The 24,676-nt window shown below is 50.0% G+C and overlaps 1 protein-coding gene across 1 annotated transcript in view; it reads left to right on the top strand.

The window, feature by feature from the left end:
- SF3B2 (splicing factor 3b subunit 2) overlaps positions 1-23,776 on the top strand; it is a 50,469-nt gene extending 26,693 nt beyond the window's left edge. The window contains exons 13-22 of the mRNA XM_038764955.1: positions 6,550-6,777; positions 9,006-9,155; positions 11,583-11,672; positions 11,768-11,875; positions 11,964-12,071; positions 13,396-13,538; positions 13,698-13,799; positions 15,042-15,141; positions 19,096-19,281; positions 23,522-23,776. Of these exons, the coding sequence (XP_038620883.1) occupies positions 6,550-6,777; positions 9,006-9,155; positions 11,583-11,672; positions 11,768-11,875; positions 11,964-12,071; positions 13,396-13,538; positions 13,698-13,799; positions 15,042-15,141; positions 19,096-19,281; positions 23,522-23,593 (1,287 nt within the window). The 3' untranslated portion in view covers positions 23,594-23,776. The remainder of the gene's footprint in view (positions 1-6,549; positions 6,778-9,005; positions 9,156-11,582; positions 11,673-11,767; positions 11,876-11,963; positions 12,072-13,395; positions 13,539-13,697; positions 13,800-15,041; positions 15,142-19,095; positions 19,282-23,521) is intronic.
- Positions 23,777-24,676: the final 900 nt, after the last annotated feature.

Raw genomic sequence — 24,676 nt, 5'->3', positions numbered from 1 at the left:
CCTTGACCTTTGACTCCAAAGCCCGGGCTCTTTCCACTGAGCCCCGCTGTATCTGTTAAACACTTACTTACATGCTAAGCACTGTCTCACACGGGGCTCACCGTCTTAATCCCCATTTTACAGTTGAGGGAACTGAGGCTCAGAGTAGCGATTCGTCTGAGCTTACACAGTAGACTGGCGGCGGAGCCGGGATTCGAACCCAGTCCCTTCTCACTCCCAGACGCGTGCTCTATCCACTAGGCCACACTGCTTTTCTGGCGCGTCTCTGTGTCTGTTTCCTCAACTGTAAAATGGGGCTTCAGTACCCGCCCTCTCTCCTGTTTGAATGGTAAGCCCCTTGTGGGATAGCGACTGTGTCTGACCTGATTAGCTCGTAGCTACCCCAGTGCTCACGTGGCTCAGTGGAAAGAGCCCGGGCTTTGGAGTCAGAGGTCATGGGTTCAAATCCAAGCTCCGCCAGTTCATTCAATCGTGTTTTATTGAGCGCGTACTGTATGCAGAGCATTGAACTAATCAATCAATCAATCGTATTTATTGAGCGCTTACTGTGTGCAGAGCACTGTACTAATCAATCAATCAATCAATCGTATTTATTGAGTGCTTACTGTGTGCAGAGCATCTACTAAGCACTTGGGAAGTCCCAAGTTGGCAACATCTAGAGACGGTCCCTACCCAACAGCGGGCTCACAGTCTAGAAGGGGGAGACAGAGAACAAAACAAAACATATTAACAAAATAAAATAAATAGAATAAATATGTACAGATTAAATAAATAAATAAATACAGTAATAAATAGGTACAAACATATATACATATATATATATATATATATATATGTGTACACACATATATTCATTCATTCGTATTTATTGAGCGCATACTGTATGCAGAGCACTGTACTAAGCGCTGGGGAAGTCCAAGTTGGCAACACATAGAGAAGGTCCCTACCCAACAGCGGCCTCACAGTCTAGAAGGGGGAGACAGAGAACAAAACAAAACATATTAACAAAATAAAATAAATAGAATAAATACGTACAAATTAAATAAATAAATAAATACAGTAATAAATAGGTACAAACATATATGCATATATATATATATATATACACACATATATTCATTCATTCATTCGTATTTATTGAGCGCATACTGTATGCAGAGCACTGTACTAAGTGCTGGGGAAGTACAAGTTGGCAACACATAGAGAAGGTCCCTACCCAACAGCGGGCTCACAGTCTAGAAGGGGGAGACAGAGAACAAAACAAAACATTAACAAAATAATAGAATAAATATGTACAAATAAAATAAAGAGTAATAAATAGGTACAAACCTATATACATATGTGTACATACATTCATTCATTCAATCGTATTTATTGAGCACTTCCTGTATGCAGAGCACTGTACTAAGCGCTTGGGAAGTACAAGTTGGCAACATCTAGAGACGGTCCCTACCCGACAGTGGGCTCACAGTCTAGAAGGGGGAGACAGAGAACAAAACAAACAATAATAACAAAATACAATAAATAGGATAAATATGTACAAATAAAATAGAGTAATAAATACGTACAGACATATATACATATATATACATGTATACACAGTTGTCAGCTGTGTGACTTTGGGCAAGTCTCTTAACTTCTCTGGGCCTCAGTTACCTCATCTGGAAAATGGGGGTTAAGACTGGGAGCCCCCCACGGGACAACCTGATCACCTTCTAACCTCCCCGGCGCTTAGAACAGTGCTTTGCACACAGTAAGAGTTTAGAGAAGTAGCGTGGCTCAGTGGAAAGAGCCCGGGCTTTGGAGTCAGAGGTCATGGGTTCTAATCCCGGGTCTGCCAATTGTCAGCTGGGTGACTTTGGGCAAGTTGCTTCACTTCATTCCACGGAAACTGCGCTCTCAAAGGTCACCAATGACCTCCTGCTTGCCAAATCCAACGGCTCATACTCTGTCCTAATCCTCCTCGACCTCTCAGCTGCCTTTGACACTGTGGACCACCCCCTTCTCCTCCACACGTTATCTGACCTTGGCTTCACAGACTCCGTCCTCTCCTGGTTCTCCTCTTATCTCTCCGGTCGTTCTTTCTCAGTCTCTTTTGCAGGCTCCTCCTCCCCCTCCCATCCTCTTACGGTGGGGGTTCCCCAAGGTTCAGTGCTTGGTCCCCTTCTGTTCTCAATCTACACTCACTCCCTTGGTGACCTCATTCGCTCCCACGGCTTCAACTCTCATCTCTACGCTGATGACACCCAGATCTCCATCTCTGCCCCTGCTCTCTCCCCCTCCCTCCGGGCTTGCATCTCCTCCTGCCTTCAGGACATCTCCATCTGGATGTCCGCCCGCCACCTAAAGCTCAACATGTCGAAGACTGAGCTCCTTGTCTTCCCTCCCAAACCTTGTCCTCTCCCTGACTTTCCCATCTCTGTTGACGGCACTACCATCCTTCCCGTCTCACAAGCCCGCAACCTTGGTGTCATCCTCGACTCCGCTCTCTCATTCACCCCTCACATCCAAGCCGTCACCAAAACCTGCCGGTCTCAGCTCCGCAACATTGCCAAGATCCGCCCTTTCCTCTCCATCCAAACTGCTACCCTGCTCATTCAAGCTCTCATCCTATCCCGTCTGGACTACTGCACCAGCCTTCTCTCTGATCTCCCATCCTCGTGTCTCTCTCCACTTCAATCCATACTTCATGCTGCTGCCCGGATTATCTTTGTCCAGAAACGCTCTGGACATATTACTCCCCTCCTCAAAAACCTCCAATGGCTACCGATCAATCTGCGCATCAGGCAGAAACTCCTCACCCTGGGCTTCAAGGCTGTCCATCCCCTGGCCCCCTCCTACCTCACCTCCCTTCTCTCCTTCTACTGCCCAGCCCGCACCCTCCGCTCCTCTGCCACCACTAATCTCCTCACCGTACCTCGCTCTCGCCTGTCCCGCCATCGACCCCCGGCCCACGTCATCCCCCGGGCCTGGAATGCCCTCCCTCTGCCCATCCGCCAAGCTGGCTCTCTTCCTCCCTTCAAGGCCCTGCTGAGAGCTCACCTCCTCCAGGAGGCCTTCCCAGACTGAGCCCCTTCTTTCCTCTCCCCCTCGTCCCCCTCTCCATCCCCCCGTCTTCCCTCCTTCCCTTCCCCACAGCACCTGTATATATGTATATATGGTTGTACATATTTATTACTCTATTTATTTATTTATTTATTTATTTTACTTGTACATTTCTATCCTACTTATTTTATTTTGTTGGTATGTTTGGTTCTGTTCTCTGTCTCCCCCTTTTAGACTGTGAGCCCACTGTTGGGTAGGGACTGTCTCTATGTGATGCCAATTTGTACTTCCCAAGCGCTTAGTACAGTGCTCTGCACATAGTAAGCGCTCAATAAATACGATTGATTGATTGATTGATTGATTCTCTGGGCCTCAGTTACCTCAGCTGTAAAGTGGGGATTAAGACTGGGAGTCCCCTGTGGGACAACCTGATCACCTTGTATCCCCCCAGCACTTAGAACAGTGCTTTGCACATAGTAAGCGCTTAATAAATGCTGTCATTATTATTATTAGTAGTAAGTGCTTAATAAATGCCACCATTATTATTAGTAGTAGTAAGCGCTTAATAAATGCCATCATTATTATTATTATTAATGGTACCTAGTAAATGCTTAACAGATACCATAAAAAAAGAAGCAGCGTGGCTCAGTGGAAAGAGCCCGGGCTTTGGAGTCAGACGTCATGGGTTCGAATTCCGACCCCACCACATGTCTGCTGTGTGACCCTGGGCAAGTCACTTAACTTCTGTGAGCCTCAGTTACCTCATCTGTGAAATGGGGATTAAGACTGTGAGCCCCCTTTGGGACAACCTGATGACCTTGTACATACCCCAGCGCTTAGAACAGTGCTCTGCACATAGTAAGCGCCTAATAAACACTATCATTATTATTAAAAAAAGTGAAGAACGCCAATGACAAGGTGAATTCCATGCCCGGAATTGAGAAGAGGACTCAGTCAATCAATCAATCGTATTTATTGAGCGCTTACTGTGTGCAGAGCACTGTACTAAGCGCTTGGGAAGTACAAGTTGGCCACATATAGTGACAGTCCCTAGAGAGCTAATTGTCCTCGTCGTCCGCCCCGCGCCTCCGACTTCCCCGGGGCAACCGCCCAGCGCTTAAAACACTGCTTTGCACATAGCGCTTAACAAATACTATTATTATTATTATTATCTGCGAGGTTGGGGCAACCAACCTGGCTGAGAAGTCGGACTGGCCAGGAGGGAATTTAATTAACAACACCATCCGTTAAGCACTTATTATATGTCAAGCCCTGTTCTAAGCGCTGGAGTAGATACAGTTCACGTCCCATGTGGGGCTCACAGTCTTAATCCCCGTTTTACAGATGAGGTCACCGAGGCCCAGAGAAGTGAAGTGACTTGCCTGAGGTCGTCGTCGTCGTCAATCGTATTTATTGAGCGCTTACTGTGTGCAGAGCACTGTACTAAGCGCTTGGGAAGTACAAGTTGGCAACATATATGAGGTCGCACAGCAGGTTTAGAACCCAGATCCTTCTGACGCCCGGGCCCGTGCTCTATCCATAAGGCTCCGCTGCTTCTCTAGGGTTCCTCCCCTTCATTCTCAGCTCCCGGCTGCGATCTTTCCGGGGTTTTTTTTTGTCCATTCCAATAACATTTCTTTCGTAATGGTGTTCGCTATGCCTTTACTACGCGTCGGGCACTGTGCTGAGCACTAGGAGAGACAAGTTCATCATCATCATCATCAGTCGTATTTATTGAGCGCTTACTGTGTGCAGAGCACTGTACCAAGCGCTTGGGAAGTCCAAGTTGGCAACATCTAGAGACGGTCCCTACCCAACAGCGAGCTCACAGTCTAAAAGAGGGGAGACAGAGAACAAAACAAAACAGATTAACAAAATAAAATAAATGGAATAGATATGTACAAGTAAAATAAATAAATAAATAAATAGAGTAATAAATATGTACAAACATATAGACTGTGAGCCCACTGTTGGGTAGGGACTGTCTCTATATGTTGCCAATTTGTACTTCCCAAGCGCTTAGTACAGTGCTCTGCACATAGTAAGCGCTCAATAAATACGATTGGTGATGATATACATCTATACAGGTGCTGTGGGGAAGGGAAGGAGGGAAGAAGGGGGGATGGAGAGGGGGAGGAGGGGGAGAGGAAGGAAGGGGCTCAGTGTGGGAAGGCCTCCTGGAGGAGGTGAGCTCTCAGCAGGGCCTTGAAGGGAGGAAGAGAGCGAGCTTGGCGGATGTGGGGAGGGAGGCCATTCCAGGCCCGGGGGAGGACGTGGGCTGGGGGTCGATGGCGGGACGGGCGAGAACGAGGCCTAATGGTGAGGAGATTAGCGGGTACGGTGAGGAGATTAGTTCATTAGTTCATCAGGTTGGACACAGTTCCTGTCCCACATGGGGCTCACAGCCTCAATCCCCATTTTCCAGACGAGGGGACCTGAGACCCAGAGAAGTGACGCGGCTTGCCCAAAGTCACGCAACAAACAGGTGGCGGAACCAGGATCAGAACCCAGGTCCTTTTGACTCCCCGGGCCCCCGTGCGCTGTCCACTAGGCCACGCTGCCTGTCATGAGAAGCAGCGTGGCTCAGGGGAAAGAGCCCGGGCTTTGGAGTCAGAGGTCATGGGTTCAAATCCCGTCCCCGCCAACTGTCAGCTGTGTGACTTTGGGCAAGTCACTTCACTTCCCTGGGCCTCCCCAGAGGCCTTCCCAGACCGAGCCCCGTCCTTCCTCTCCCCCTCCTCCCCATCCCCCCTGCCTTACCTCCTTCGCCTCCCCACAGCACCTGTATATATATTTAGTTATTTTACTTGTACATATCTATTCTATGTATTTTATTTTGTTAGTATGTTTGGTTTTGTCTCCCCCTTTGAGACTGTGAGCCCACTGTAGGGTAGGGACTGTCTCTATATGTTGCCAATTTGTACTTCCCAAGCGCTTAGTCCAGTGCTCTGCACACAGTAAGCGCTCAATAAATACGATCGATGATGATGATGATGTATGCATGTTTGTACGGATTTATTACTCTTTATTTGTACATATTTATTCTGTTTTATTTTCTTAATATGGTTCGCTTTGTTGTCCGTCTCCCCCTCGTAGACTGTGAGCCCGCTGGTGGGTAGGGACCGTCTCTAGATGTTGCCAACTTGGACTTTAGTACGGTGCTGTGCACGCAGTAAGCGCTCGGTAAATCCGATTGAATGAATGAACGCCTCTGTAAAATGGGGATTAAAACTGTGATTCCTCCGTGGGACCACCCGATCACCTTGTGACCTCCCCAGCGCTTAGAACAGTGCTTGGCACATAGTAAGCGCTTGACAAATACCCTTATTATAATCTACGTAGAAGCCTCGTTTTCCCTCCGAAATCATGAGGCGCGACGGGAGCGGAGGCGGACGATCCGGTGCCTTTGGGGGCGGGGGCCGGGTGCCCGGGCCTCGCGGAGGGCGAGACCTCGGCCGGTTCCCGGCCCCGGGTTGACGGGCGGCCGCGGGTGTCCCCTTGCAGCTGGTGGCGCGGCCCGACGTGGTGGAGATGCACGACGTGACGGCCCAGGACCCCAAGCTGCTGGTCCACCTGAAGGCCACGCGCAATTCGGTCCCGGTGCCCCGGCACTGGTGTTTCAAGCGCAAGTACCTGCAGGGCAAGCGGGGCATCGAGAAGCCGCCCTTCGAGCTGCCGGACTTCATCAAGCGCACGGGCATCCAGGAGATGCGGGAGGCCCTGCAGGAGAAGGTAAGGCCGGGGGGGGACACCCCATCCCATCCCTCCCCGCCTCGGGAACCAATCAATCAATCAATCAGTCGTATTCAGCCGGGAGTCCGGGTCCTCCCGCTCTTCCCGAGGACCCCGGCCCACGTTACAACGATAAACCGTGTTGATCCCTGCCCTCAGCGGGCTCACGGCACAGAGGGGATCAATACAAATAAATGAAATGACGGATCTATCCGTAACTGCTGTGGGGCGGGGAGAGTACAGTGCTCTGCACATAGTAAGCGCTCAATAAATACGATTGATCGAGGGGGGGGGGGAAGAACAAAGGGAGCAAGCCGTGGTGACGCAGAAGGAAATGGGAGAGGAGGAAAAGGGGCTCTAGACGTTGCCAACTTGTACTTCCCAAGCGCTTAGTCCAGTGCTCTGCACACAGTGAGCGCTCAATAAATACGATTGATGATGATTGGTGAAGTCGGGCTTAGTCTGGGAAGGCCTCTCGGAGGAGATGGACCTTCAGTAAGGTCCATCTTCAATAAGGCCATCATCATCATCATCATCAGTCGTGTTTATTGAGCGCTTAACTGTGTGCAGAGCACTGGACTAAGCTCTTGGGAAGTCCAAGTTGGCAACATAGAGAGACGGTCCCTACCCAACAGTGGGCTCACAGTCTAAAAGTCGATGGGAAGCAGTGTGGCTCAGTGGAAAGAGCCCGGGCTTTGGAGTCAGAGGTCATGGGTTCGAATCCCAGCTCTGCCAATTGTCAGCTGGGTGACTTCAGGCAAGTCACTTCACTTCTCTGGGCCTCAGTTCCCTCATCTGGAAAATGGGGATGAAGACTGTGAGCCCCCCAGGGGACAAACTGATCACCTTGTAACCTCCCCAGCGCTTAGAACGGTGCTTTGCACATAGTAAGCGCTTAATAAATGCCATTATTATTATTATTATTGTTCTCTGGGCCTCAGTTCCCTCATCTGTAATATGGGGATGAAGGCTGTGAGCTCCCCGTGGGACAACCTGATCACCTTGTAACCTCCCCAGTGCTTAGAACAGTGCTTTGCACATAGTAAGCACTTAATAAATGCCATCGTCATTGTTATTGTTGTTCTCTGGGCCTCAGTGACCTCATCTGTAAAATGGAGATGAAGGCTCTGAGCCCCCCGTGGGACAACCTGATCACCTTGTAACCTCCCCAGCGCTTAGAACAGTGCTTTGCATTCGTTCATTCAGTCACTCGTATTTATTGAGCGCTTACTGTGTGCAGAGCACCGTACTAAGCGCTTGGGAAGTCTAAGTTGGCAACATCTAGAGATGGTCCCTACCCAACAGCAGGCTCACAGTCTAGAAGGGGGAGACAGACAACAAAACAAAACATATTAACAAAATAAAATCAATAGAATCAATATGTACAAGTAAAATAGAGTAATAAATCTGTACAAACATATTCATTCATTCATTCATTCAGTTGTATGTATTGAGCGCTTGCTGTGTGCAGAGCACTGTACTAAGCGCTTGGGAAGTCCAAGTTGGCAACATCTAGAGACGGTCCCTACCCAGCAGCGGGCTCACAGTCTAGAGGGGGAGACAGACAACAAAACCAAACATATTAACAAAATAAAATCAATAGAATCAATATGTACAAGTAAAATAGAGTAATAAATCTGTAAAAACATATTCATTCATTCATTCATTCAATCGTATGTATTGAGCGCTTACTGTGTGCAGAGCACTGTACTAAGCGCTTGGGAAGTCCAAGTTGGCAACATCTAGAGACGGTCCCTACCCAACAGCGGGCTAACAGTCTAGAAGGGGGAGACAGACAACAAAACAGAACATATTAACAGAATAAAATATATAGAATAAATATGTGCAAGTAAAATAAAGAAGTAAATAGAGTAATAAATCCATACAAACATATATACAGGTGCTGTGGGGAAGGGAAGGAGGTAAGGCCGGGGGCATGGAGAGGGGGAGGCATGGCTCCTGAGCCCTTTCTGGCTCTTCAGCGCTTAGAACAGTGCTTTGCACATAGTAAGCACTTAATAAATGTCATTATTATTGTTATTAATATTATCATATTGGATTCGACCTCGTGGGGTGGGCTGGGGGCTCCAGGCGGGCTTGGGAGGTTCTGACGGATGGCGTCCGCCGGCCCAAGGTGAAGGGAGATGGGGCTACGGCAGGGTCGGGGCGGGAGGGGACGAGGCCCACTCTCCCGGAGAGCGCTTCCCTCAACACGGCGCCTTTCCCAGGAGGAGCAGAAGACCATGAAATCCAAGATGCGGGAGAAGGTGAGGCCCAAGATGGGGAAGATTGACATCGACTACCAGAAGTTGCACGACGCCTTCTTCAAGTGGCAGACCAAACCCAAGCTCACCATCCACGGAGACCTGTACTACGAGGTGCCCGGGGAGAAGGGCGGGCAGGAGGGCGGGGTGGGAAGGAACCTCCAGCGTCACCCGGAGCTGGACTCCCGGCCTCGCTCGTCCCGGAGAGTTTCCCGTCGGGCCCGAAGGTCCCAAGATGGGGGGGACCCCCCTCCCAGTCTCCCTTCATCATCATCATCAATTGCATTTATTGAGTGCTTACTGTGTGCAGAGCACTGTACTAAGCGCTTGGGAAGTACAAGTTGGCAACATCTAGAGACAGTCCCTACCCAACAGTGGGCTCACAGTCATAAAGGGGGAGACAGAGAACAAAACCAAACATACTAACAAAATAAAATAAATAGAATAGATATGTACAAGTAAAATAGAGTAACAAATATGTACAAACATATATACACATATACAGGTGCTGTGGGGAAGGGAAGGAGGTAAGATGAGGGGAGATGGAGAGGGGGACGAGGGGGAGAGGAAGGAAGGGGCTCAGTCTGGGAAGGCCTCCTGGAGTAGGTGAGCTCTCAGTAGGGCCAAACCTTCACTTCCCTTGAAACCTTCACTCTCCTTTTTGCCCTCCCCACTGCTGAAAATGTACAGCGTAAGTTTGACCCCTGTGCTGTAGGCACCAAGGCCAAGCTCGGCCCGGTGCTCCGCACAAAGTGAGCGCTCAATAAGTCCCATTGATGGATTGATTCATTCATTCAGTCGTATTGAGCGCCTACTGTGTGCAGAGCACTGGACTAAGCGCTTGGGAAGTCCAAGTCGGCACAGATAGAGATGGTCCCTACCCAACCATGGGCTCACAGTCTAGAAGGGGGAGACAGACAACAAAACAGAACGTGGACAGGTGTCAAGTCATCAGGACAAATAGAATTAAAGCTAAAGGCACATCATTAAATAAATAGAATAGTAAATATGTATAAGTAAAATAGAGTAATAAATCTGTCCAAATAGATACAGGTGCTGTGGGGAGGGTTAGGAGGTAGGGCGGGGGGTGAAGGGGAGGAGGAGAGGAAAAAGGGGGCTCAGTGTGGGAAGGCCTCCCGGAGGAGGTGAGCTCTCAGGAGGGCTTTGAAGGGAGGAAGAGAGCGAGCTCGGCGGATGGGCAGAGGGATTGGGGGCATTCCGGGCCCGGGGGAGGACGTGGGCCGGGGGTCGACGACGGGACGGGCGAGAACGAGGTACGGTGAGGAGGTGAGCGGCAGAGGAGCGGAGGGTGCGGGCTCACTCTGCCTCCTCCCGACAGCCTTCCCAGGGGACCGAGTTTCCGATCGCCCGGGATGAGCGCCGGGTGGGCACGGAGACTCGGCATTTTAAGCGGCTCTGGATTTAGAGGCGGGTCTGTGGGGGGTGGAAGGATGTCCAAATGAATTTAGGGAAAGCTCCGTGAATTTAGGAACGGCTCTGCGCCCTTTGGGGAGAGGGATTGGGAGTCTTCCTACCCCTTAAATTTTAGGGCTTCTCCCCTCCAGTTTACCCCGGGCCTTCGCGATGCTTCCCTTCCCCGGAAGGGGCTCTCACCTGAAACCATCCATCCATTCATTCATTCCCTCAATCGTATTTATTGAGCGCTTACTGTGTGCAGAGCACTGTATTAAGCGCTTGGGAAGTACAAGTCGGTACGTAGGCTCTCACCTGAAGCCAACCATCCATTCATTCATTCCTTCAATCGTATTTATTGAGCGCTTACTGTGTGCAGAGCACTGTACTGAGCGCTTGGGAAGCACAAGTCGGTAACCTATAGAGACGGGCTCACAGCCTAGAAGGGGGAGACAGACAACAAAACAGAACATGTAGACAGGTGTCAAAGTCGTCAGAGCAAATAGAATTAAAGCTATAGGCACATCATTAACAGAATAAATCGTAAATATGTACAAGTAATAGAGTAATAATTGTTGCTGTGTGACTTTGGGCAAGTCACTTCTCTGTGCCTCAGTTACCTCATCTGTAAAATGAGAATTAAGACTATGAGCCCCCCGTGGGACAACCTGATCACCTTGTAACATCTCCAGCGCTTAGAACAGTGCTTTGTACATAGTAAGTGCTTAATAAATGCCATTATTATTATTATTATTATTCTCTGGGCCTCAGTTCCCTCATCTGGAAAACGGGGGTGAAGACTGGGAGCCCCTCGTGGGACAACCTGATCACCTTGTAGCTTCCCCGGCGCTTAGAGCAGTGCTTTGCACATAGTAAGCGCTTAATAAATGCCATCATTATTATTATTATTATTAATAAATCCGTACAAATATATATACAGGTGCTGTGGGGAGGAGAAGGAGGTAGGGCGGGGGGGTTGGGGAGGAGGGAGTGGAAAAGGGGGGCTCAATCTGGGCAGCCCCATGGAAATGTTGGCTCCCATTCTCCTCCGTCCCCCCGGGTGCAGACCTTGGGTAGGGGCATGGGGGTGGGCGGCGGGCGCGGGACAGGCCTTCCCGTCCTCCTCAGGGGAAAGAGTTCGAGACCCGGTTAAAGGAGAAGAAGCCAGGAGACCTGTCGGACGAGCTGCGGATCGCGCTGGGCATGCCCGTGGGCCCGGTGAGTGGGGCGGAGGCGGGCCGCGCGGAGCCGAAAGGCCGGGCGCGCTGCGGTGCCCGCGGGGCCTCCGTCAAGCCCCCCTTTCCCATCCTCAGAACGCCCACAAGGTTCCTCCCCCGTGGCTGATCGCCATGCAGCGCTACGGACCGCCCCCCTCGTACCCGAACCTCAAGATCCCGGGACTCAACTCCCCCATCCCCGAGGTGAGCCGCCCCTCGCCCCGTTGGGAGGGCTTCCCTCTCCGCTGCCTCGGCGGGCAGCCCCGACCCAACCGACCCCTCTCCCTCTCAGGGCTGCTCCTTCGGCTACCACGCCGGAGGCTGGGGCAAGCCCCCCGTGGACGAGACCGGGAAGCCGCTGTACGGGGACGTGTTCGGAACCAACGCCACAGAATTCCAGGTACCGGCCCCCCGGGGATCCCTGGGGTTGGACTGGTGGAAGTGTGTGGATGCGGCCGCGGCGGCGGGCGATGGGGAGGCTCGCGACTTTGGTCTCGGGGGGCTGCTGGCCTCAGTCCCGGGGGGCTGGCAGAGTGGGGGGAAGTGGCAGGATTGGGAACGCCGGGGATTCGGGGGCCGCCGGAGGCTGTGACCGGCTCAGTCGATCGTATTTATTGAGCGCTTACTGTGTGCAGAGCACTGGACCAAGCGCTTGGGAAGTCCAAGTTGGCGACATCTAGAGACGGTCCCTACCCACAGCTTTTAGACTGTGAGCCCCCCTTGAGCCCCCCACCCCGGGCTCCTTGCTTCAGAGAAGCAGCGTGGCTCGGTGGGAAGAGCCCGGGCTTTGGAGTCGGAGGTCGTGGGTTCCAATGCCGGCTCCGCCAATTGTCAGCTGGGTGACTTTGGGCAAGTCACTTCACTTCTCTGGGCCTCAGTTCCCTCATCTGGAAAATGGGGATTAAAACTGAGCCCGCCTTGGGACAACCTGATTACCTTGTAACCTCTCCAGCGCTTAGAACAGTGCTTTGCACATAGTAAGCGCTTAATAAATGCCATTATTATTATTATTATTATTATTCTCTGGGCCTCAGTTCCCTCATCTGGAAAATGGGGGTGAAGACTGGGAGCCCCACGCGGCACAACCTGATCACCTTGTAACCTCCCCAGCGCTTAGAACGGTGCTTTGCAAATGCCATTATTATTATTATTGTTATTCTCTGGGCCTCAGTTCCCTCATCTAGGAAATGGGGGTGAAGACTGGGAGCCCCCTGTGGGACAACCTGATCACTTTGTAACCTCCCCAGCACTTAGAACGGTGCTTTGCAAATGCCATTATTATTATTATTGTTATTCTCTGGGCCTCAGTTCCCTCATCTGGAAAGTGGGGATGAAGACTGGGAGCCCCCTGTGGGACAACCTGATCACCTTGTAACCTCTCCAGCGCTTAGAACGGTGCTTTGCACATAGTAAGCGCTTAATAAATGCCATTATTATTCTCTGGGCCTCGGTTCCCTCGTCTGGAAAATGGGGGTGAAGACTGGGAGCCCCTCGTGGGACAACCTGATCACTCGGTAACTTCCCCAGCGCTTAGAACAGTGCTTTGCAAATGCCATTATTATTATTCTCTGGGCCTCAGTTCCCTCATCTGGAAAATGGGGGTGAAGACTGGGAGCCCCCCGTGGGACAACCTGATCACTTTGTAACCTCTCCAGTGCTTAGAATGGTGCTTTGCGCATAGTAAGCGCTTAGTAAATGCCGTCGTTATTGTTACTATCATTCAGACCAAGACGGAGGAGGAGGAGATCGACCGCACCCCCTGGGGGGAGCTGGAGCCGTCAGATGAGGAGTCGTCGGAGGAGGAGGAGGAGGAGGAGAGCGACGAAGACAAGCCGGACGAGACGGGCTTCATCACCCCCGCGGACAGGTCCTGCGGCGCGTGGGCCGGAAAGCGGGGTCCTGGGCGGGACGGCGCGCGGTGGGCCCCCCCCGACGCCGGGGCCCCGTGAGGAGAGGGCGCCCGGGCCTGACGGGTGGCCCCCGGGTGCCGTCCTTTCTCCGGGCCCCCCGGCCGCCTCCCTCACAGTGGGCTCATCACCCCCGGAGGCTTCTCGTCGGTGCCGGCCGGAATGGAGACCCCCGAGCTCATCGAACTGAGGAAGAAGAAGATCGAGGAGGCCATGGATGGGTAGGAACGGGGTCGGGCGGGAGGCGGTGGGCCAAAACTCTCGGGGGGAACGGTGACCGAGCCGCCGGAAGGAAGCCGGGACGTTCTCGGGGCGGGGGGCGGCCCCTCCCTTAGTCTCGCCCGTAGACTGGACCAGAAAGGGCCGTGCTCCTCGGGCTGACCCCCTTCCCACTGTCAGCACGGGCCTGGGAGTTGGAGGGTGGTAATAATAATAATAATGACATTTATTAAGGACTTAATCATATTTATTGAGAGCTTACTGTGTGCAGAGCACTGTACTAAGCGCTTGGGAAGTACAGGTTGGCAACATATAGAGACAGTCCCTACCCAACAGTGGGCTCACAGTCTAGAAGGGGGAGACAGAACAAAACCAAACATATTAACAAAATAAAATAAATGATAATGATGGCGTTTATTAAGCGCTTACTCTGTGCAAAGCACATTCTAAGCGCTGGGGAGGTTACAAGGGGATCAGATTGTCCCATGGGGGACTCATAGACTATAGGCTATAGATTATAGGTTATATGTTTTTAGACTGTGAGCCCACTGTTGAGTAGGGATCGTCTGTATATGTTGCCAACTTGTACTTCCCAAGTGCTTAGTCCAGTGCTCTGCACACAGTAAGTGCTCAATAAATATGATTGATGATGATGATGATGACCTCTGACACCAAAGCCCAGGCTCTTTCCACTGAGCCACGCTGCCTCAAGACTGTGAGCCCACTGTTGGGTAGGGACTGTCTCTATACGTTGCCAACTTGGACTGCCCAAGCGTTTAGAACAGTGCTCTGCACACAGTAAGTGCTCAATAAATACAATTGAATGAATGAATGAATGGTGGGTTCTAATCCTAACTGTGCCACTTGTCTGGTCTGGGACCTTGGGGACGTGACTTCTCTGGGCCTCAGTGACCTCACCTGTAAAATGGGGATTGAGACCGTGAGCCCCATATAATAATAATGGCATTTATTAAGCGCTTACTATGTGCAAAGCACTGTTCTAAGCGCTGGGGAGTTTGCAGGGTGATCAGGTTGTCCCACGGGGGGCTCCCAGTCTTAATCCCCATTTTACAGATGAGGGAACTGAGGCCCAGAGAAGTTAAGTGACCTGCCCGAGTGGCGGAGGCGGGATTTGAGCCCGGGCTCTTTCCACTGAGCCCCGCTGGGTCCAACCCGATTTGCTTGTCTCCGCGGTGCCTGGCACGCGGTGAGCGTTCAGCAAGTACCGCAACCTGTCCCCGCAGGAGCGAGACGCCCCAGCTGTTCACCGTGCTGCCGGAGAAGAGGACGGCCACCGTCGGAGGAGCCATGATGGGCTCGACCCACATTTATGACATGTCCACGGTGAGCGGGGGCGGGAGGTGGGCCGACGGGCCTCCGGGAAGGCTGGGGAGGACGTCCTCCCAACCTCCTCCAGGGTAGGAGGTGGGTCTTCAATGGCGACAGCTGTGGTAACTGTGCTATTTATTAAATGCCACCTTGAGCACTTAGGGAAGTATGAGATAACCAAGCAATCAGTCGGGTTTCTGGAGCGCTTACTGTGTGCGGAGCGCTGTACCGAGCGCTTGGGAGGTACAGTGAGTGAGAAGCGGCGGGGCTCAGCGGAAAGAGCCCGGGCTTTGGAGTCGGAGGTCATGGGTTCAAATCCCCGCTCCGCCACTCGTCAGCTGGGTGACTTTGGGCAAGTCACTTTAATAATAATGATGATAATAATGATGGCGTTTGTTAAGCGCTTACTACGTGCAGAGCACTGTTCTAAGCGCTGGGGGGGATACAAGGTGATCAAGTCGTCCCATGTGGGGCTCACAGTCTTAATCCCCATTTTACAGATGGGGTAGCTGAGGCACAGAGAAGTGAAGTGACTTGCCCAAGGTCACACAGCAGACACGTGGCAGAGCCGGGATTCGAACCCATGACCTCTGACTCCAAAGCCCGCGCTCTTTCCACTGAGCCACGCCACTTCACTTCTCTGGGCCTCAGCGACCTCATCTGGAAAATGGGGATGAAGACTGTGAGCCCCCCGTGGGACCACCTGATCACCTTGTAACCTCCCCAGCGCTTAGAACAGGGCTTTGCACATAGTAAGTGCTTAATAAATGCCAATGTTATTATTATTATTACGCTTAGAGAAGCAGCGTGGCTCAGTGGAAAGAGCACGGGCTTTGGAGTCAGAGACCAGGGGTTCGAATCTCGGCTCCACCACGTCTGCTGCGTGACCGTGGGCAAGTCACTTAACTTCTCTGAGCCTCAGTTATCTGTGAAATGGGGATTAAGACTGTGAGCCCCATGTGGGACAACTTGAACACCTTGTATCACCCCCAGCGCTTAGAACAGTGCTCTGCACATAGTAAGCGCTTAACAAATGCCATTATTATTATTATTTATTATTATTATTACAGTGTAACATTAAACAGACACATTTCCTCCCCGCAATGCGCTTACAGTCTGGAGGGGGAAGTGCCGTGGGGCTGAGGGGCGGGTGAATGAAGGGTACAGATCCAGGTCAGACACAGTCCCTATCCCACATGGGGCTCCCGGTCTAAGTAGGAGGCAGAACGGATATCGAATCCCCATTTTGCAGATGAGGAAACTGAGGCCCAGAGAAGTAAAGTGACTTGCCAGAGGTCACATTCATTCATTCATTCATTCAATCGTATTTATTGAGCGCTTACTGTGTGCAGAGCACTGGACCAAGCGCTTAGCACTGTAGAGAAGGTCATCATCATCATCAATCGTATTTATTGAGCGCTTACTGTGTGCAGAGCACTGTACTAAGCGCTTGGGAAGTACAAATTGGCAACATAGAGAGACAGTCCCTACCCAACAGCGGGCTCACAGTCTGGAAGGGGGAGACAGACAGCAAAGCAGAACAAACTAGACTGAGCGCCTGTTGGTGGGTAAGGATTGTCTCTGTTGCCGAACTGTCCCTTCCAAGCGCTTAGTACAGTGCTGTGCGCACAGTAAGCGCTCAATCAATACGATTGAATGAATGAGGCTAGCGGCAGAGCTGGGATTAGACCCCTAGTCCTCCATCTCCCAGGCCTGAGCTCTTTCCATTATGCCGTGCTGTTTCTCTGTTGTACTCTCCCAAGTGCTCAGGGTGCACTCAGAAGTCGCTCAATAAATATTTCTGATCGTTTGGGAGCCGGGGAAGAGAAGCAGCGTGGCTCAGTGGAAAGAGCCCGGGCTTTGGAGTCAGAGGTCGTGGGTTCAGATCCCGGCTCCGCCAATTGTCAGCTAGTCACCTCACTTCTCTGGGCCTCAGTTACCTCATCTGTAAAACGGGGATTAAGACTGAGCCTCCCCTAGGAGAACCTGCTCACCTTGTAACCTCCCCAGCGCTTAGAACAGTGCTTTGCACATAGTAAGCGCTTAATAAATGCCATCATTATTATTATTATTATTCTCTGTGCCTGTTACCTCATCTGTAAAATGGGGATTAAGACTGTGAGCCTCCCCTGGGAGAACCTGATCACCTTGTAACCTCCCCAGCGCTTAGAACAGTGCTTTGCACATAGTAAGCGCTTAATAAATGCCATTATTATTATTATTATTATTATTATTATTCTCTGTGCCTGTTACCTCGTCTGTAAAACGGGGATTAAGACTGAGCCTCCCCTGGGACAACCCGATCACCTTGTAACCTCCCCAGCGCTTAGAACAGTGCTTTGCACATAGTAAGTGCTTAATAAATGCCATCATTATTATTATTATAATTCTCTGTGCCTGTTACCTCATCTGTAAAACGGGGATTAAGACTGTGAGTCCCCCCTGGGACAACCTGATCACCTTGTAACCTCCCCAGCGCTTAGAACAGTGTTTTGCACATAGTAAGCGCTTAATAAATGCCATCATTATTATTATTAGAGACTGCCCCACCAAGTGGGAGCTCAGTCCCTGCCATTATTATTATTATTATTATTATCATCATCATCATATCCAGGGAAGGCAGAGCTTGGATCCTAACTCGGACTGGGGCGAGGTGGTGTTTGGGGGTTGGACAGCCAACCGTAATAATAATAATGGCATTTATTAAGCACTTACTATGTGCAAAGCACTGTTCTAAGCGCTGGGGAGGTTACAAGGTGATCATGTTGTCCCATGGGAGCTCACAGTCTTCATCCTCATTTTCCAGATGAGGGAACTGAGGCCCAGAGAAGCAAAGTGACTTGCCCAAAGTCACACGGCTGACAACTGGCAGAGCCGGGATTTGAACCCATGACCTCTGACTCCAAAGCCCGGGCTCTTTCCACTGAGCCACGCTGCTTCTCAGCGTGTATTGTAATAATTGTGGCCTTTAAGAGCTGGGACAGATACAAGATGAGGTTGGACACGGTCCCTGTCCCTCATGGGGAGAGGGAGAGACAGACAGCCCATTTTACAGGCGAGGGAACCACGTGCCAGAGAAGTGACGTTTCATTCATTCAATCGTATTTATTGAGCGCTTACTGTGTGCAGAGCACTGGACTAAGTGCTTGGGAAGTGCAAGTTCATTCATTCATTCATATTTATTGAGCGCTTACTGTGTGCAGAACACTGGTCTAAGCGCTTGGGAAGTCCAAGTTGGCAACATATAGAGACGGTCCCTACCCACCAGCGGGCTCACCGTCTAGAAGGGGGAGACGGACAACAAAACAAGACGTATTAACAGAATAAAATAAGTAGAATAAATATGTACAAATAGAATAATAAATACATACAGGTGCTGTGGGGAGGGGAAGGAGGTAAGGCGGGGGGGGGATGGGGAGAGGAAGAAGGGGGCTGAGTGTGGGAAGGCCTCCTGGAAGAGGTGAGCTCTCAGGAGGGCTTTGAAGGGAGGAAGAGAGGCAGAGGGAGGGCATTCCGGGCCAGGGGGAGGACGGGGGCCGGGGGTTTACCTGCCCGTGGTCCCAGAGCGTTCATTCATTCATTCAGTCGTATTTATTGAGCGCTTACTTTGTGCAGAGCGCTGGACTAAGCGCTTGGGAAGTCCAAGTTGGCAGCATCTAGAGACGGTCCCTACCCAACGACAGGCTCACTGTCTAGATGGGGGAGACAGACAACAAAACAAAACATGTGGACAGGTGACAAGTCATCAGACTAAATAGAAATAAAACTAGATTCCTTCATTCAGTCGTATTTATCGAGCACTTACTCTGTGCAGAGCACTGTACTAAGCGCTTGGGAAGTACAAGATGGCAACATACAGAGATGGTCCCTACCCAACAGCGGGCTCACAGACTGGAGCAGGTTTAGGAGCCAAGTCCTGCGACGCCCAGGCTGTTCCCACTAGGCCCCGACGTCCACTTCCTCTTCCAGGTAATGAGCCGCAAGGGCCCGGCCCCCGAACCGCAAGGTGTGGAGGTGGCCCTGGCCCCCGAGGAGCTGGAGCTGGACCCCATGGCTATGACGCAGAAGTACGAGGAGCACGTGCGGGAGCAGCAGGCGCAGGTGGAGAAGGAGGACTTCAGCGACATGGTAGCCGAGCACGCCGCCAAGCAGAAGGTAACGGGCCTCCCCGAGCGAGCCAGGCTCGGGTTCGGCCGGCCCTCATTCACTCATTCGTTCATTCGGTCGCATTTATCGACGGGGGAGACGGACAACAAAACATGTGGACAGGTGACAGGTCATCAGAGTAAATAGAAATAAAGCTAGATTCATTCATTCATATTTATTGAGCGCTTACTGTGTGCAGAGCACTGTAGTAAGCGCTTGGGAAGTCCAAGTTGGCAACATCTAGAGACGGTCCCTACCCAACATTCGTTCATTCATTCAGTCATATTTATTGAGCGCTTACTGTGTGCAGAGCACTGGACTAAGCGCTTGGGAAGTCCAAGTTGGCAACGTCTAGAGACGGTCCCTACCCAACAGCGGGCTCACAGTCTAGACAGGGGAGACGGACAACAAAACAAAACATGTGGACAGGTGACAGGTCATCAGAATAAATAGAAATAAAGCTAGATTCATTCATTCAGTCATATTAATCGAGCGCTTACTGTGTGCAGATCAGTGGACTAAGCGCTTGGGAAGGACAATTGGCAACATATTCATATTTATTGAGCACTTACTGTGTGCAGAGCACTGTACTAAGCGCTTGTGAAGTCCAAGTTGGCAACATCTAGAGACGGTCCCTCCCCAACAACGGGCGCACAGTTTAGAAAGGGGAGACAAGCAACAAAACAAAAGATGTGGACAGGTGACAAGTCATCAGAATAAATAGAAATAAAGCTAGATTCATTCATTCATATTTATTGAGCACTTACTGTGGGCAGAGCACTGTACTAAGCGCTTGGGAAGTCCAAGTTGGCAACATATAGAGACGGTCCCTACCCAACGACGGGCTCACGGTCTAGACGGGGGAGACGGACAACAAAACAAATCATGTGGACAGGTGACAAGTCATCAGAATAAATAGAAATAAAGCCAGATTCATTCATTCAGTCGTATTTATTGAGTGCTTACTGTGTGCAGAGCACTGGACTAAACACTTGGGAAGGACGATTGGCAACATTCATTCATTCATATTTATTGAGGCTTACTGTGTGCAGAGCACTGGACTAAGCGCTTGGGAAGTCCAAGTTGGCAACATATAGAGACGGTCCCTACCCAACGACAGGTTCACGGTCTAGATGGGGGGAGACGGACAACAAAACAAAACATGTGGACAGGTGACAAGTCATCAGAATAAATAGAAATAAAGCTAGATTCATTCATTCATTCATATTTATCCATTCATTTATTGAATCGTATTTATTGAGCTCTTACTGTGTGCAGAGCACTGGACTAAGCGCTTGGGAAGTCCAAGTTGGCAACATATAGAGACGGTCCCTACCCAACAACAGGCTCACGGTCTAGATGGGGGAGATGGACAACAAAACAAAAGATGTGGACAGGTGACAAGTCATCAGAATAAATAGAAATAAAGCTAGATTCATTCATTCAGTCGTATTTATCGAGCGCTTACTCTGTGCAGAGCACTGTACTAAGCGCTTGGGAAGTACAGGATGGCAACATACAGAGATGGTCCCTATCCAACAACGGGCTCACAGTCTAGACGGGGGAGACAGACAACAAAACATGTGGACAGGTGACAAGTCATCAGAATAAATAAAAGTAAAGCTAGATTCATTCATTCAGTCGTATTTATTGAGCGCTTACTGTGTGCAGAGCACTGTACTAAGTGCTTGGGAAGTCCAAGTCAGCAACATATAGAGACGGTCCCTACCCAACAGCAGGCTCACAGTCTTAGAAGGGGGAACTCCCAAGCACCTGCACTTTCATTCATTCATTTAGTCGTATTTATCGAGCGCTTACCGTGTGCAGAGCACTGTACTAAGCGCTTGGGAAGTCCAAGTCGGCAACATCTAGAGACGGTCCCTACCCAACAACGGGCTCCCGGTCTAGAAGAGGGACCAGGCTGCTTCTGTAGCTATTAACGATACTCTAATGTCAATAGTAACATTAACAATTATCCCTGGACCACCCACCAAAAGGGGTCGAAGGGCTGAGGCTGTTGAAGATGTTCGCCACATGTCTGCTGTGTGGCCTTGGGCAAGTCACTTAACTTCTCTGAGCCTCAGTTCCCTCATCTGTAAAACAGGGATTAAGACTGTGAGCCCCAAGTGGGACAACCTGATCACCTTGTATCCCCCCAGCACTTAGAATAGTGCTTTGCACATAATAAGCGCTTAACAAATGCCATCATTATTATTATTATTATTATTATTGTGGCAGCGATGACCTCCATTTTTCCTGGAGGAGAGGTTCCCTCTGGTAAAGACGAGGCAACACCGTCAGCCATTTACACCATTTACAGCCATTTACAAAGTCAAGGTGTGACTTTGGGCAGGTGATAATGATCTGGACTCATTAACAGACATGCATGACAAATTTGTCTTATTTTAAGAAGGTTACTGACACTCCTCCAGCTAAGGAATGAATGCGGTTTCGGCAGACGGTTACTTTAGAAACAATCATTCGTTCATTCAGTCATATTTATGGAGCGCTTAAAGTGTGCAGAGCACTGTACTAAGCGCTTGGGAAGTACAGTTCGGCAACAGATAGACACAATCCCTCCCCAACAACAGGCTCACAATCGAGAAGGGGGGAGACAGACAACAAAACAAGTAGACATCATCATCATCATCATCAATCGTATTTATTGAGCACTTACTATGTGCAGAGCACTGTACTAAGCGCTTGGGAAGTACAAATTGGCAACATATAGAGACAGTCCCTACCCAACAGTGGGCTCACAGTCTATACAGACAGAGATACACAGACACACGTACACACTACGTATGTGTGTGTATGTATATGTGTGTGTGTGTGCATATATACATATATATATATACACACAAGATATACATACATGTACATATACAGCTGTACACATCTATATACATAAACCAACAGATAAATATACATGCATACACACATATATAGACACATATATACACAGACACAAACATACAGAAACACAGCTATGTATATATACAGATAACCATCTACATTCATATATACATGTACATATATATATTTATATATATATATACACACATGTATACATCAATAGCATTACTATAAATGGAATTATAGATATATACACATCATTAATAAATAGAATAATAAATAATGTACATACATACACATACATACACAAGTGCTGTAGGGAGGGAGTTGGGGCGATAGGGGAGGAGAGATTATCTTGTATCTAGCCTCTAGAGCACTGTACTAAGCGCTTGGGAAGTACAATTCGGCAACAGATAGAGACGATCCCTACCCGACAACGGGCTCACAGTCGAGAAGGGGGGAGACAGACAACAAAACAAGTAGACGGACATCAATAGCATTACTATAAATAGAATTATAGATATATACACGTCATTAATAAATAGAATTATAAATAACGTACATATATACACAAGTGCTGTAGGGAGGGAGTTGGGGCGATTGGGAGGGGAGGAGAGATTATCTCGTATCTAGCCTCTAATGCACTGTACTAAGCGCTTGGGAAGTACAATTCGGCAACAGATAGAGATGATCGCTACCCAGCAATGGGCTCACAGTCGAGAAGTGGGGAGACAGACAACAAAACAAGTAGACAGACATCAATAGCATTACTATAAATAGAATTATAGATATATACACGTCATTAATAAATAAAATAATAAATACGTACATATATACACAAGTGTTGTAGGAAGGGAGTTGGGGCGATTGGGAGGGGAGGAGAGATTATCTCGTATCTACCCTCTATCTACAGGACTTCTTCAGCTACGCCCATAAGCACTTCCGTGAGGCAGTTTAAAGTGGATTTTACTGTTACAAATAATCCAGTAGAGTATTAAACCTCAGATGAATCGTTACCAAAATCCCAGTGGGAGGCCCCCCCCATACATTGATTCTGTAAAATGGAAATTCATTGATTCTTTAAAATGGAAATTCATTGATTCTTTAAAATGGAAATTCATTGATTCTTTAAAATGGAAATTCATGTTACGTAAATCGCCACCGTGAATTTTGGGTTGTTTTCAGTTAGGTGGCAACACCCTCGTGTCGGGAGCGGGGAGAGTGGGCCGGATCCCGAGCGATGTCCTCTCTTGGCTCCCCGAGAAGGGGGTGGGGACGTCCCCGCGTCCAGGGGGGAGCTCAGTGGAGCCCAACTGCTGTCAGGCTCCGCTCATCCAGGCGAGACTGTGTCACCCCGATTTCTTTCCGACCCCTTTTCTTTCCCGTTCTGCAGCAGAAGAAGCGGAAGGCTCAGCCTCAGGACAGCCGGGGAGGCAGCAAGAAGTACAAAGAGTTCAAGTTTTAGCTTCCCCTCTTCCTCGAACAGTCGCCCCCCGGCCCTCCCCTCCGTGAGTCCGGACACCCGCCTCTCGTTCTCGGTTCCCCTTCCCCAGGGCCTGGTCCCGGGCCGTTTCGGGAGACTTGCCCTCGCGCGTCCCGTTCTTATAATGGATTTGTTTTGTAAATAAAGCCGTGCCAGTGACGAGGAGCGGCTGGATGTGTTCCCTGCCCCTGCTTGGGGTGATGACCGAACTGCTCCTGCTTAAAACGAGGAGGGGTGGCCCTTTGTCGTTGCACTTGGAAGCGGGGCGGAGGCCAAGGGAGCCGAAATTCACCCAAATTCAAGGCTCAAACGGGACAGTTTAGGAGTCTACCATTCCGACGTTGAGAGCGAGCCGGTTGTTCGGCCCAACCTCCCCGCGCAGCTCCACCTAACCGGATTAGCCAACGGTTGGACGGTGAGCTAAAAACAGCCCTGGGGTTTTGAGAGAGGAGCCGGGGTGAGGAGAACTCACCTCACCATTCATTCATTCATTCATCGTATTTATTAATAATAATGGTACTTGTTAATCAATCAATCAATCAATCGTATTTATTGAGTGCTTACTGTGTGCGGAGCACTGTACTAAGCACTTGGGAAGTACAAGTCGGCAACATCTAGAGACGGTCCCTACCCAGCAGTGGGCTCACAGTCTAAAAGGGGGAGACGGAGAACAAAACCAAACATACTAACAAAATAAAATAAATAGAATAGATATGTACAAGCAAAATAAATAAATAAATCTGTACAAACGTATATATACAGGTGCTGTGGGGAAGGGAAGGAGGTAAGATGGGGGGGATGGAGAGGGGGACGAGGGGGAGAGGAAGGAAAGAGCTTACTATGTGCAAAGTACTGTTCTAAACGCTGGGGAGGTTACAAGGTGATCAGGATGTCCCATGGGGGGGCTCTCGGTTTCAATCCCCATTTTACAGATGAGGGAACTAGGGCCCAGAGAAGTGAAGTGACTTGCCCAAAGTCACACAGCTGACAGTTGGTGGAGCCGGGATTTGAACCCATGACATCTGACTCCAAAGCCCGGGCTCTTTCCACTGAGCCACGCTGCTT

The sequence above is a fragment of the Tachyglossus aculeatus genome, chromosome 22, assembly GCF_015852505.1.
Source record: "Tachyglossus aculeatus isolate mTacAcu1 chromosome 22, mTacAcu1.pri, whole genome shotgun sequence".
Taxonomy (NCBI): domain Eukaryota; kingdom Metazoa; phylum Chordata; class Mammalia; order Monotremata; family Tachyglossidae; genus Tachyglossus; species Tachyglossus aculeatus.
This window is presented reverse-complemented; position numbering and strand designations above follow the sequence as displayed.